This window comes from Vanellus vanellus (assembly GCF_965231255.1).
Source record: "Vanellus vanellus genome assembly, chromosome: 3".
NCBI classification, from domain to species: Eukaryota; Metazoa; Chordata; class Aves; order Charadriiformes; family Charadriidae; genus Vanellus; species Vanellus vanellus.
Window position 1 is genome coordinate 52,061,072 of NC_138907.1, and position 14,919 is coordinate 52,075,990.

General features: G+C 35.0%; 1 protein-coding gene across 5 annotated transcripts in view; it reads right to left on the reverse strand.

The window, feature by feature from the left end:
* Positions 1-337: 337 nt before the first annotated feature.
* QKI (QKI, KH domain containing RNA binding) overlaps positions 338-14,919 on the reverse strand; it is a 169,971-nt gene continuing 155,389 nt past the window's right edge. For 2 of the 5 annotated variants that reach the window (XM_082480358.1, XM_082480355.1), the window contains 3 exons: positions 12,365-12,637; positions 9,615-9,689; positions 338-4,911 (listed from right to left, as the gene is read on the reverse strand). In XM_082480358.1, the coding sequence (XP_082336484.1) occupies positions 4,895-4,911; positions 9,615-9,689; positions 12,365-12,637 (365 nt within the window). In that variant the 3' untranslated portion in view covers positions 338-4,894. Of the gene's footprint in view, positions 4,912-9,614; positions 9,690-10,347; positions 10,459-12,364; positions 12,662-14,919 lie in introns of those variants that run through there. The other 3 variants (XM_082480356.1, XM_082480354.1, XM_082480357.1) reach the window with 2 other exon arrangements.

The window sequence follows — 14,919 nt, forward strand, 5'->3', positions numbered from 1 at the left end:
TGAGATGAAAATGCACTGTGAACAAAGTATGACAGTAGTTCTTATGCAATAAAAATACAAAATAATAAAAGTATTACAGAAAAGCAGTAGTTGCGGGAAGAGAAGTATTCTTCAACATAAAATACTAATCTTTTGTCCCATCTGAACAGTTTCACCTAAACTAGAGAGAGTAATTTACCAAGTTTAAATGTGTGCCTCTGATAAAATTTTTTAGGAATATAAATTATTGGCTTTGAAATTATACTTGTGCCAATCTAATCAAAAGGTCCTCATCTGTTGTGTCTTTTTTTTTTTTTATCATCTGCATGTGGCCAACTTTTAGGATAGTAGCGTATTCATGATCTGTTAAATTAAAAAGATTTCTGTACAAGTGAAACTGTTCTCAATGCATTGATATTTCAGCTGTACCTATACATTTTTGTAAAACGAAGAGCAACATGCCATTAAAAAACTAACAAACATCTTCATCAGAACTAGACTAATTTTTCTCCATAAAATAAAGATGCATTCTAATTACTACTAATATTATGAGAACTCTTTATTTTATATCACATGGATTTCAAGATACGTAGTTTGAAACATCATAAATTAAAGAAGGCATCTGAACAGACGCAAAGACTCCTCATCTTAATTGCTACTATCTACAGGAAAAAAAAAAAGGGCTTTCACAAAAACCGTTGGTATCTGAAGAGTTATCTACATCGAGGCTCTCCCTCGACATTAGCTGTAATTACTGTCCACTTAAGATTACAAACCTAGGAGGATGACCTAGGATATGTAAGGGAGCCTCAAACAGCTGAAGCTTTAAGAAAAACGTTTCTGTAAAAATATTTGCATAGATGTACATTCAAAACAGCATTTTCACCATTTCAATTCCCTGCACTCATGTTGCTACAGTCATCCACAGGGATAAAGATCACATAGAGGCAGCCCTGGAGTTTGAAATGGCTGTTGCTCAGTAATTTAGCGAAAGGTGTATTTTTGTACTTTCTGCAGTCAGTAGGAAACGATCCAGTTTGACCTTTGGCTTACAGAAATTGTACTCCCCTGAGCTAGGCAATACTGGTAGACTACAGCAGAAGTACAAAAAAAAAAAAAAGTTACTTAAAAATAGCGTGGCATGAAGAAAATAAGGCACTTTTGGCAAGGAAACCCCCAGATTTTGTATTTCGATGTACGGCAATTCTTTCTAGAAGTATTTTGTGCTTAGAAATGTCACATGATGCAACAGTGAATCAGGTGCCAAAACCAACAAATCACAAATTCCTGTGAGATTAACTGCAACCTCTGAATGGTTCAACAAAGAATCAAACTGGTTTCTGTACACCGTCATGATTTACCAATACACTGGCATCTTTGCTCTTTTGCTGTGAGCCGACAGTAATTATTTTAGAGAAAGAAAAAGAAAGTGTGGAATTAGTAATGCAGATGCTGAAAGGCAAGTGGCAAGACTTTACGAGAAGAATGCCTCAAAAAATGCTACTTTGTTCCCATTTCTACTGGCACCTATTCCCCAAGGTAAAAGGCCAGAATGACCAAAGCCAACTTAATAGTAGTGTGCAGAATGTCAGCCGACAAACAACATAAAAACAAGTCACGTTGTGTTATCTGTGGTCACGTTCTTCAGGGTTAGTCCAGTAACTCAAGACTTTACATTCTTCTGTCTTTATTTGTTTATTTTAATTAAACATGTAATGGTTAATAAACAGACATAGTCCAGAGTTAGTAGGTTGGTATTATAACATTTATTAAAATAATGCTATGGGTTAATAGAAACAGCAAAGAACCAAAGAATTAAAATGCAAGCTATGTAAAAACCCAACTAAAACCCAAATATGTCTAATGTATTCATCCAGTAGCTAACTAAAAGCCCAAGAAAGACAACACACCCAATATAATAAAGTACTGCAAAACAATTGGCAATTTTTCAGTTATCAAAATTGTGGGTTTTGCATTTTGTATCCTTTTTTCTCAATCAGGAAAAAAATTCTTTTGAATGTTATATAACATACATATAAAACAAGATAGAAAAATACATTATAAACTTGTAACAATGGCTGTAAATACATTATCTTACATGTTTCTCATAGGCAATAGGTTGGTTATGGTACATACATAGCATGAAACTACTAAGATAATAAAGAATAGACAAATACATGTCATCTGTACGGTTACATACAAGCGACACTCCCATCTACCCACTCTAAAAAAATTACATAATACTGTCAGAAAGAAGTCTTAAAACTACTTATTTTAATAAAGAAAAGTCATTAAAGAATAATAATACTGAGAACCAAGGCATTCAGAGATTTCAAAAGTCATGCTTTGTTTTTTTTTTTAAGTTGATCCAAAATTTTGTCAACTAAGTTTTCAGAAGTTTGTTCAGAGCAAACGTTACTTTCACATGTCACACATCTATTTCATACACTTCCCCTCCCCCCCAGTAAAAGACCTTTGATAAACATCTAAAATGTCCAGGTTTTATCATAGTTGAGATGAAACTGGATCAAATACTGGTATTGTTTTAGCAAATCTCTCTTCAAATGTTCGAGTGTCGCAAGTTTATTCAACCAACCAACCAAAATAAAATCAAAATGGCACAGCATATACTGTAAGTAAAATCAACACAACTGTATGTGTAACAGGAAGACGAAGCCGGTGGCACAATAAACAAAAAGCTAGCTGAATACGAAAGGATGAATGTCTATTGCATAGTAAATAAACTGATAATTATTTCCAGGTGAGACAAGATGTTAGATGAGGTCACCATGCAGGTGCTTAAAACTGTAAGCCCTCTTAGCTTACTATTGACCTTTCATTTGGAAGCTGTGAAGATTTGCAGGAGGAGAATAAGTTGACAAGAGGGGAATAAAGTTATCACCTGATATTTGCCAAGTTTAGTACTGAGCCCCATGCGAAATAATACTTAATGTTTTCAGGATAAAATACTGTGCGTTCAACAGCTTCAGCTCTTGCAATTGCCCAGCTACGCGAATCCCATGTGGAAAAGAAGGTTAAAAATAAAGCGCAGCTGGACTTCAAACAATTAGCTGATGTCCCTCTCCTGCTTATCTTATGAGGAAAAGCCAGCGGGCGGATCTAACAATAGTCAAAGAAGAGCTGAAAAAAAACCAAATTGCATGCTGTTTGCCCCTGCAGGAGCTGCTTGTAAAAACCAGGGACATGCTCAGACTATAACTGAAAACTAGCTAAGCGCTTTCAATTTCATTATCCGCAGAACATCGGTTTTCTGGGCGACGCTGAAGCCTCCTATATTTGATGTCTATTTATTCCAACCCAAAATCAAGAAAACTCCTCTCCATCCCTGAACAAAAATGACACGCTTTCCAGCTCTACAAACATTTGTCAGCTAATAGTCTCATTTAGCGCGAGACAGTCTGTATCACAGAACCCTTTGGTTTACATTGCACAAGTACGGCATTTGCTATGATTTAAAAAGTAGAGTGGCTGAAATAAAGATGGGCTGGTTTGACAAAAACTTAGCAAGTATTTTAGGTAAAGAGATTTTGGCAAAGTCACATCACACTAGTATGGCAAAAATCAGGTAATTAATACGGTCAACTCATCATTTGTCTTTCCTCACAGCTTCTTTCACATACTGGGCGACTGAGTGGCATGCAGTAACTTGTCTGAGGGAGAAGCTGATTATACAAGACATCTGACTAAATGACCATGAAGAAAATAAGGCACTTCCTTTTCTTTAGACTTATTCCAATACTTAAAAAATAAAAAAGAAAGACTAAAAGGCTCTTTTGGTCTTTTGTTTCTTGACAACCACCAGAAAAAATCATTTAATGAAATAAAGGGTTTCTTTGTTCTTTTTTTCTTTTTTTATAACACTTGAAAGTATAAAATGCTACATTTCCAAAAATATATTTTTTTTCTGCACCAGCACCCTTGTATAGTAAAAGTATCTACTTTTTTGTTCATTTTGTTTCAATGCACTACACTTTATCTACAATTTCATTACATGTATACAGCAAATAGGCAAGCATGGCTTTTACATCCTTAATGAATTTTTTTTTCTATACAGGGAGGTTTAAAAAAAATATTTGAACAGTTTGCCCAGTAATGTGACACATAATGCATGTACCTTGTTCTCATGTAATCTTCCGAGGAGATTAAAATATGGTTAAAATAATTTAAACTCAGATTTTGCTTTAATAGTGTTGCTGTTTTGTTCTCTGCATTAATGTAGTTCTGAAAAAGTCATCGTCATCGGCATTTCATGGCACACTTTCCTTTAAAACGTCCAATTTGGCAGGCAATAGAAAAAAGGCTGCAACGTCTGCCCTTTGTGGGCACCGGTAGTGACTAAACAGCGTATCAAATTTTGAATACTTTTTGGAATCCCTTCCCCAATGACATCCCTGACCAAAGGTTCATGCATGATGCATCATCACACAGTACATTCAGAGAGAGCTTTGACTTCTTTTTTCTTTTTTTTTCTTTTTTTTTGTTTTTTTTTTTTGAGAAGAAAAATATTCCTAGAAGTCTCTCACAGTAACTGCCTCTGTCATCGGGTAGTTAAGGGACATCTGTCTCCATCTCGTGCGAGGCCTCCTTACCGTTCGCTTGGGGCGGGACACTAGAGGATGATCAGTGCGGAGGGATGAGTTGGACCTTATTGCTTTACTACTATTCAGTGCAGGTTCTAGAACCACTTTCACCCAAACAGGAGAACAACAAAAAGCGGAGTTGGAGGACAACAATTTCTTTGTCTGTTTTGTTAGATGGTAAGACGAACGGACAAGTGCCCCAGCTCGCTGCACTGAAGACAGGCAAGCAAAGGCGTTTACCAGTTAACTGATCAGCAGGCAGGCATGGTCAGGTCATCATTGGGTGAAGAGTTCAGAGGTCAGAAGGTCATAGGTTAGTTGCCGGTGGCGGCTGGGTGGTTAGAAACAAAAAAAAAACAAAACAAAAAAAAGAAAGAAAAGATAGAGAAGAGATTAGTTCCAGCTAGTGACGGCTTAATGACAACATGAAAACTAATCACAACTAATAAAAAAAACAAGCATGTTTAATTCTGACATACTGATCGACACCATCTACAGAATGCAATAAAATCATGACAGCCCTCCATCATGATTTGGACACGTGAAGGAGAAGCCCGCTCCCACAAAACCGGTTAACAGGAGAAATAGAGATAAAATACGACTAACGACTAATGGTTAGTAGCAGTCGATGAAGGAAATTGGAAAACAAAAAACGATGAACAGTTTTGGAACTGGGTAGAAGATTTCTGGAACAACAGTCAGTGCACAGCATCAGTATCTGACTGCTATTAAGCATTAGTACCTCCCAAGGTGCAAGCATTAAAGCAACTATTAATGATGGATGTGATTATTAATAACTGGTTGTTAAAAGAATGGAGTCATCTAAGGAATTCTGGACTTAGAGAAACAATTTGGTTCAACAAACTATGGGCCAAACAAAGGGTTTTTGTTCAATAAATTTTTTATTGCCTTTCATTTATTCTATTTACAAACAACATGGAATTTCTTGGCCTCATGATACAAAGCAATACTAAACTGTAGTCTAGCAATGTAGGCATCATCGTGGGAACCAGGAAAACGCTCAGCCTGCTACTTTAGCCAGCATTTTCCTGTTCAAAATACTATTTTACACATATAGGACACTTATAAAATGCACTTGCATGTAAACACTGTAAAAGTCCTGCCATTTTAAAGTCTATACTTAAAAAGCTCTAAGTACATCAAAAAATAGAGAAAATATCTAATTGATACTAATAAGGCATTTTAAAACTACAAACAGCTCTCTTTATTCATTTTCAAAGCTAATACTCTGCAAATACAATAAAATCTGACATTTCATATACATTCCTGCATTATATTTTTATATTTTAAAAGAAGCCACCTGTAAATACTATTTTCTTTTGCAAAAAAAACCAAAACAAAAACAACAACAAAAACCAAAACAAAAAATAAAACCCAAAAACACAAACAAATTACAGTAAAACATAAAAAAGTTCTCAAGTGGAAAGTTATCATTCCCAATGTTCTTGAGCTGTTCCTTCTTTAATCATTCTCTCACATTCTCCTTCACCAAACTTGGTCCACTTAACAGTAGTATTTTTTTTTTTATAGATTTTTTTTTTTTAAGACTCATTCAACAGCTTAATTATAGCTAATAAATTCTGAGGTTGATAAAGTTTTTGTACTGTTGCCATTTTGACTAAGGCAGAGGAGATGAAAGTGAGAAAGGTATTCAGTGCAAAGTCAGATTTGTGCCATTACATAAAATGAAGTCCAGTACGTGTAATATTCACAGATAGCATCGATTTAGCAATCTTTCTTGTGGGCTGATTTACTTTCACATAATAAAAATGGCCTATCATTTAGGATACAGTTCATAACACTAAGAAAAATTACTACTGTAATGTAAATGAGACCAAATGCTCCCTGATTTTTTTCAGAATTATGCTAAGTGGGGTTTGTTTAAATTAAAACGGCTCTTTCAAAAGTAAGCAAAAATAAATATTTTATGTGGCACAATCTCACCACTTTACAGGTATACTAGAAACAGAGTCTTAAAGCATTTTGAGACTGATTACAATTTTGATTAAATGGTATTAAAATTTATATATAAATTATGTGACAGTTGGTTTGGATAAAACATTCAAGAAAATTCTCAGCATTAATATTTCTTGTGGAGTTTATAATCAAAGCAAGCTACCTTTTAAAAATACCAGTACACCTGTGATACATCCTCTGCCAAGTCTCTGGCCTTCTACAGTACACACAGGTTTGTCAACTGTGCAACACCATTTACAGTTTATTACAATTATATCAGTCAGTCTCTCTGTTATCATGCATCAAATTCAATTTTGTATTATTTATAAACTGGGGTTTTATTCTGCGTTAAAATGAGCTATATTTTTCAACCCTTCACCAATTCTAAATGCTTAGTTGTAAGAGTAAAACATTTATACATTTGGGGATTCTTGCTTTAAATGCAGTGCTTATCTCTAAAAAAAAACCCAAAACAACCTATGCAAAGAATAAAAACCTACTTAAAAAGTGAATGCAGTAGTACTACAAAGTCATTTCCAAGTCGATTTAGAATTAAAAAAAAAAAAAAAAAAACCAAACCAAATCCAACAACTTTAGACCCAATGAATGTGAATATAGATTTAGTGACACTTAACTATATAAAAAAAAGTTTCCGCATTGAAAAAAAAGTATTTCGGTTTGCTGACATTGTTGTTCATGGCTTTAGCTATAGAAGTATATCGGTGACAGAACAACCAAATAAGTGAATATGGTAAATACTGATAGTATTTTAATTCTACAACATAGTTTTAACACATTAAAAGAAACTGTTTTATTGCCCAACAAAGTAATCTTCAAAACTTTTGTGAAACTGTTATATCTGTGCAGTGATAATATAGGATTTCAAATTCAAAATACAATGAAGTACAATTGTATAATTAACTTTGCGTAAGTTTCTTAATACACACTGGGATTATGTAGTTAAGACTTTAAAATAACTTTCTTCTGAAATATCAGCATGGTTTTCATGCTAAAATAAGAGAGGTATGCATGACTTATTCCACAGGAGATAAGCCATGTGTATTTATTTACTTAAGACAGTGGGCTTCCAATATGGCTACATATGAACACTGAAGTACCAGAAAATGGCTGTATTTTAAAAGGTGAACTGATACCACTTACTAATTGCGATTAGTTATATGTGACCCAGACGAAACACCTAGGCCCTTCGCAAAATAGTTAAAATCTATGTTTAGTAAACACTACAAGGATGAACTTAGACTACAAATTGGTACTGCAGCCACCCCTCACCCCCCCATGCTTTATCAGTGTATTTACTAGTTGTCTCAGGCACGTATCTAATAGAACAAAAAGGTAGTCTCACCTGTCACCTGAAACTACCACAGCAGATCATGAAAGACCATTAGCAAAAACTGATTTTTACAACATCAGGTCAAACTTTTAAAGATAACCAAATCCTTACCACCCATTGCTCTTGGGAGAGATAGATTTTAATCTTTTTTCCATTTCCTTTTTTTCCTCCTTTTATTTTGGGGGTGGGGTAAACATGGGCTATGACCTTATTCTGGTTTTACCCTGTTGCCCATTGAAGAGTTCTCAAGAAATAAGAACAAGCCGATGGGCTGCAAATAGTGTGCGGTGATATAAAAGAAGAAGCAATCTTCTAGAAAACTTAAGTAGTGTCTTGTTATCAGCTTTACATTGTCCGTAAAGCATAAGATCCTTACATATGAAAGATAAAAGTGTTACGTAAATATAGCAAATATCCAGGAGGGCCCTTTTTACTGTATTGACCGAAATCTGTATTGTTTCTTGTAGTTAATTTATGGGAGGTTGAGAGAAGTGAAGTGTAGTCAATGTTAGGAGATGTCATATCTGTCACCTGAATTTGACTTTTGAATATCACAATATCATGGAAGCCTGCACAACACTGATTTTGATGAGAGGAGAATAATAATACTTGGCACTTAACGCTTTGCATCCTCAAAGCCCTGTACAAAACAAGAACCCCCACAACACCCCTGTGAGGTAGGGAAGTATTATTATCCTTATTTTACAGATGGGAAAACATACACAGAGAGATTAAATGACTTGCCGAAACCCAGTGAGTCAGCAGCAGGGATGGGATATGAATTCAGCCCACACACTGCTTCCTAGCCAATGTCAATAAACCGAAAAATATCACTTTTCTCAATAAGCTTAAATACTTCATTCAGGGGTCCAAAGGCATTACACTTGAGGAACAGGAGAAAAATGAAGATTTACTTTCCATTCAAGGGTTAAAGAGAGATGCCCAAATATTGGATGTCATCTCACCAACAGGACTTCAAAAGTTGTTTCTCCTTCAGGTTACACGTTTTAGCAGCAAAAGGCAAATACCAAGAAATAGATTTTGGCAAAAAACCAAAAGACCTTCCTTTCCCCCACCCTTAGTACTTCAAACTCTAACAACTTTTGAAGTATTATCTTCACAGCCCTTACCTTTCTGAATTCAGTCAGGTATCTGAGAACATGCATCCTCCTCATAATATACAGTACAGTGGCTCAAAAGTTTATTGGAAAAAAAGGAATATAAATCTTCAGATTTCTCCAGACACAGACAGGAGGCATTTATTCCTTTACTTCTTTCTCATTAAACAACCATCCATTCATTTTATTTTGCAACACCAATCTGGTATTTCCACACCAATTAAAAGAACAAACTGTGGGGAGGGAGGGGTGGAAAAGGACCAAATTAATTATTGGAGCACTGAATTCATAGTGTTTCCTGATGCAGACGGATCTTTAAATAGTTTTTAAAAGGGAATCAGCTATAGCTTTTATACTGAATAGATCACAAAGTGTATATATTTAATTGAGCTGGGAAAGCCAAGTGTATAAAATGTTTTTAGAACTGCAAGCATTCCCAAAATTCTGATAAAATATTGACTATTCAGATTTTTGAGAAAAATAATGAATGGGTCAAAATACGGTATTTGGTTAACCAGCTGTGGTGTTGCAAATCTCATGTACACTCAAAGCACTTCTTACAAACAAGAACTGCAGAACTAAACTAACCTCGGTCTGCGGTCACAATCCTTTGGTAAGGATGGACACGCATATCGTGCCTTCGAACTTTAGTAGCCACCGCACCTAGTTAAATTGCAATTACCAAGACAAAGTTAGAAAACATTCAAAGAAAACATTAACAGCAGGTTTATCAAAATGGATTTAAATGATCATTAACTACAAAAGTTCATTTTAAGAAAAGCAACAAGTTAAGGCACAGTAGTTTCAAATCTTAATCTTAAAAAGAAGTTTATCTGTGCAGATTAATATTGCATTTATTTTAAACATCCTGGCCTTAACCTGTTTAATCCATTCATTTACAATCCCAAAATTACAGTATTTCATGAAATCTATTAGACCCAAGCACATTTAAGCTTTACTAGTCACATATTCACTGAAGTGCCTTTCTTGCAGCAGGACTATTTTAAATAATGCCATCTTTTAATACTGACAATTATTTTCTAACCTTAAGATCACTTCCAGTTCTACCACAAAAAAAGTTTTAAAGCAATTCTTCAAGCCTACAGATTGTGATTTTAAACTTTAAGTCAATAAGTATGAACTGCAATGAATTAGGTGATTAGTAAAGCAAACACTATATAGAACACTTAGCAGTCAGTATACTACTATACACTCATAAATTACAGCTACTCTGTAATAATAGGAGCTAATCCAAATTAATAGCACTATTTTATTTTAAATCTATGTGCAAAAAAGTGCAAGTAAGTCACTGACTGCTAGGCCAAGCTTTTTTCAAGGCTGCTGAAACTAAGCATTTGTTAAAATTCAGATCTGATGAAGGATCAGTTAAGACCGTTCTTGAATTCTTAGCCTTTCGTTGGGAAAGCCATACCTGAAGATAAAAGGAAGGGAATTAAAAGTTAGTCACCAACTAAAATTTGATCCCAACACCAATATCCCCAAAAATACTAATAGGGATGCATTTCTCTGCCATTTTAAACAGAGTTATTTTAAGACACCTTAAAGGTCCACCACAAAAATGGACCAAATATAGCATACAATTAATGAGAATGAAGGTATTGTTGAGTTTTATTTCACAAGAAGCTAATTTAATTCAATTAACTCTGTACAATTGCTCAGATAATAGACCAGATGGAATAAAAGTTATTGATTCTATGCTACCTAAGTAGGGGTGAGGTCTTCCCCTCCCCCCCCTCTTTTTCCTTTTTTAAATAAGACTATTTGGTGAGATCTGTTTTGGGCCATATACCTGTGCTAAGCCCAAAAGTATGCTATGTTTTCAGATGCCATTTTAGGAGTAATTTTCCCCTCCTCTCTCCTTATAGAAAATTCTGCGAGAAATCGAAGTTCCCTGCATCGTATTAAGTTATTACTGTGGGATTATGCATTTCTTTACTTTCTATTAACTGAATTCAGGAGAGGGGTTTGCCACTAACCAGCAACTGATAGCTAATGTGACGATGCCTGTAACAGTGGCTTTACCCCAGGATATATCACAAGTGGACTCACAGATTGGGGGCGGAGGGGCTCGGGAGAACATTGTGGGAAATTAATAAATGATGATATTATCACAAGCTCACTGAATTTTGGCTATGGGGTAACGGACAACAACCATAAGCTGCTCAAAGGCAGACCTACTGCACACTTTTGTCATACTAAAATGTTCATTATTCATTCACTAATTCTGAAAGGTGGAAGTCTGAAATACATTTTCTTTTTTACTGTATAAAATACAACGTGGGAACATGCACACAAACAGATAACTCAACGAGTATTTGTCACATAAGTGAAACACTGATTTTTTGCAATACTTTCAACAAAATATTGACTTTGTACCTTATTGTCCAGTGTTCAGTAGAGACATTTAGAATTCGTGTAAATCAATAACTGCCACTGAACAAACTAAGATCAAAGTCCTATAAAATCAACATTATGCAGCACCAAGGTCGTATGCAATTCAGAACAAGCTGAAAAGAAAAAATTATTTACATTCTGTAGAGGGTAGGGAAAGAAGAAACTATTGGAACTGCTTGTTCCATATTGACCAGTTAACTGAATCGTCACGGCTGCTTTATCATCCTCACCTCACACAACAAGTCAATGGTCTGAAATGTTAGGAATGACGGACATTTCAATCCAGTGTATATAAAAGAAGCCCTCAGTTGCTAATTGTACCCTCCTTTGGTCAGAACTTAAGTTTGCTTTATGTTCATTCACTGAAATTATTTTCTGCTTACAAAATGATTTACAGCTTTCTGACACTGAGGAGAGATTTATCAGTTGTGTACTGAATGAAGAAGCAAAACCGCCAACAAACTGAACAAAGACCTTTCCAATCTCTTCAGTTTTGCTACTAAAAAGGTACAGCAAAAGAGGAAGCTCTCTCTTCCCAAGATTACTGAAAATTAATTTCTGTTGAAGAGAGCACAAACAAATCTGGTATTTATGGAAGCCCAAATGACATATAATAGATGTCAACTTTATTTGGTTTTCCCCCCCTGCCTATGTATCCACTATCTAGTGCCATACAAACATTAAGATTTTATTTTCAGTTATCTTATTAATATACTAAACACACATATTTAATAAATGCAAAACATGTTTAAAATGTTTTAGAGTTACACCATTTGAGAACAGTTTTCCTAGGCAGTTTTGATATACCTGAGATGAGACTGTTGCTTCAAATTCCTTTCTTTGAGCCCCAAGACCTCTGCCTTGCAAACGCAACAAAGCCATACGCAATATATTCTCCAGTCATCCGCGTACAAAGATCTTACCTAATACACCACTAGGTTCAATAGGATACTCAAGGATTGATGTAGCTGGTGCCAGCGTGTAGGGGTATTCATACGGTGTGTAAATTAAACCAGCTTCGGGTCCAGGTGGAACTATTGCAGCGGTGGGATGAGGAGTTCCGTTTGGCATGACAGCGGTTTGTATTTGTCTGATCAAAGGCATTATGGTAGGGCCAGCTGGCGTAGGAGTACGCAGGGCAGCTGGTGGGAGAACAGGCGCAGGCCCAGTAATAATCCTTGGAGCCTGGGCTGTTGCTGCAAGAGAAAAGGCAAGGGCTGCTACAGTAAGCAAAGAAATTCAGAGGAAAGTATGGAGATAGCAGTACAAAACGTGGAAAGAATGGGAAAAAGGGGGGAAAGTAGGAAAGAAGAAAAATAAAAGGAAATCATTAGTACATGCGCTGATCACACAGTGCCAAAGCACACCATTCAAATGCAAACAGCTTTCCATTTTCCAGTGTGATTAAGTATGAACATGCAAAATAAAAAAGCCATTGTAAAACAGTGAGGTAGATTTCTCAAACAGGTTACACAGCACAAAAGCTCCATTTAGACCATATTTCTTCATTTATGCTATCAAGACTGCATGAGACCGAGATGCATGCAGGAGATACAAGGAAAATACTGTCATAATCAAATACAGAGTACAAAATTTAGTGCAACTATAGAGTCCACAGACACTCAGTTATGCAGAGCTGTCATACGAGTCTACAGTTTTTATACATCCTAAAACTGTATTTAAACATATACTCGATTCCAGTTTCCAGGGTTAGTGAAGTTGAAGATGATCTAGAAACAATGTATCTCCTCTCTTACTCTAGCATGAATAAGATAGACTTAAAAGTGATTTCCATATCAAATTCCCCAAAATAACATACTTTCTTTTTGTTACAAGCTCACTATGGTGTTGCTTAGGATAAAGCAAAAAGGTGCTTTTTATTTTTTTTAAATGGTGCTAGCACATTTCATTAAGTGTTATTTGAAGCTTGCTGGCAAACAAGACGGACAACTTAAAACGCTAACACACATCAGCTGGTAACAGTCAATCTTAAAGGGTTATAATTTATAGATTTCTGTGCACTACTGTTGAACTACATTGATTTAATTAACTTACAGGTGATCTGAAAAGAGAAATGGCGGAAGTTTTTCAGATTTGAGACTGTTGTGGTTTTTAAATTATTTTTATTTTTTAAATGAAAGTGCTCAGACTTAATGTAATTTTGGGTTTTTTTTTTAATATTAATTTTCTTTCTAAAATGGAAATAAACCAATATGGCTTCTACATCTTGAAGTTTTCAGGAAAATCAAAACACAATCAGTGGAATTGTCTTATCATCAAAAAGTGAATATTAATGTGGAAATCCATAGTCAAAAAATGAAAAAAAAAATAAATCCATCTTCCCACTTATACTGATACAATAGACCAATGGGAATAGCTTAGACAAATAAATTACTCAAATTAATATAGAGGTTTCTGTGCAACAGTTTGCATCAATTTAAGGTAATCTGAAAGCTATTTTACACATAAATTTGCAATAATTTAGAGACTAAAATATATTTAAAAGCGATCTAGCTTTAAATATTACGGTGTTCATTAGAGCCAAAAGATTCACCACTACCATTGTAGTGGTAAAAGCCCTTGCTTATGTCTCTTTTCAAATCTGAATAATTACACTGGTGTAAGCACTCTCAAATTGACCTAACTGCATTCCAACCTTTAAACATATTCAACACTGAAATGGTGACTGCGTGGAGAAACAAATTTGCAAATATCAGTAGGCCCTTAGTGAAAAGACTGATTTAACTGTGCTTACATTTGACATCTGTATCACAGCTACAGCAAAAAAATTACTTTGGAACAGTATCAGCAACTACATTTTCAGGAGGAGAAATTAGATTTTCAACGAGAGAAAATAATTTGTATCACATATAATAGGTATATGCTGTCATTAGTAGGTGTATGTAATTAATTTTCCAGTGTAGACCTGTGCATACATGCATTTGCAAAAGCATTCTCACACAAATGTAATGGAAGAAATTGTAAAAAAGGCTCATTACATCACTGATCCCTGTGAACTCAGCTGTGAAATCAGTTGATGAATTGTTGGAAAACATAACATTGGGGGGACACATGCAAGCAAGATGAAAGGAAGGAATATAATACAGAAAAATGTATTCACAGTATCCTGAACATCTGTAGCATTTTCAAATTAAATCTCTAAAAATAAAATTGAAAAGGAGTCCATTGTCCTTTATATGTATTAAGGAAAAAAAAAAATGACTGTAAAATAGAAAAACATGGCTTATGGGATGAATTTTTTAAAATTACATATTTGAAAGTATTTCAACCCAGACATACTGTTTAAAAAAAGAGGGGGAAGGAGGAAACCCAAATGAAAAAAAAAAAACAAACTGACATAACTTATCTTCAGAAGATCTTCTGGAACAGCTACCTACTGTTCTGTTGGTTTTTAACTGCCCTCCAATCTCCAACACAGTTGCAACTGTACATTTGCCAAAAGGTGGCTTTAGGAAAC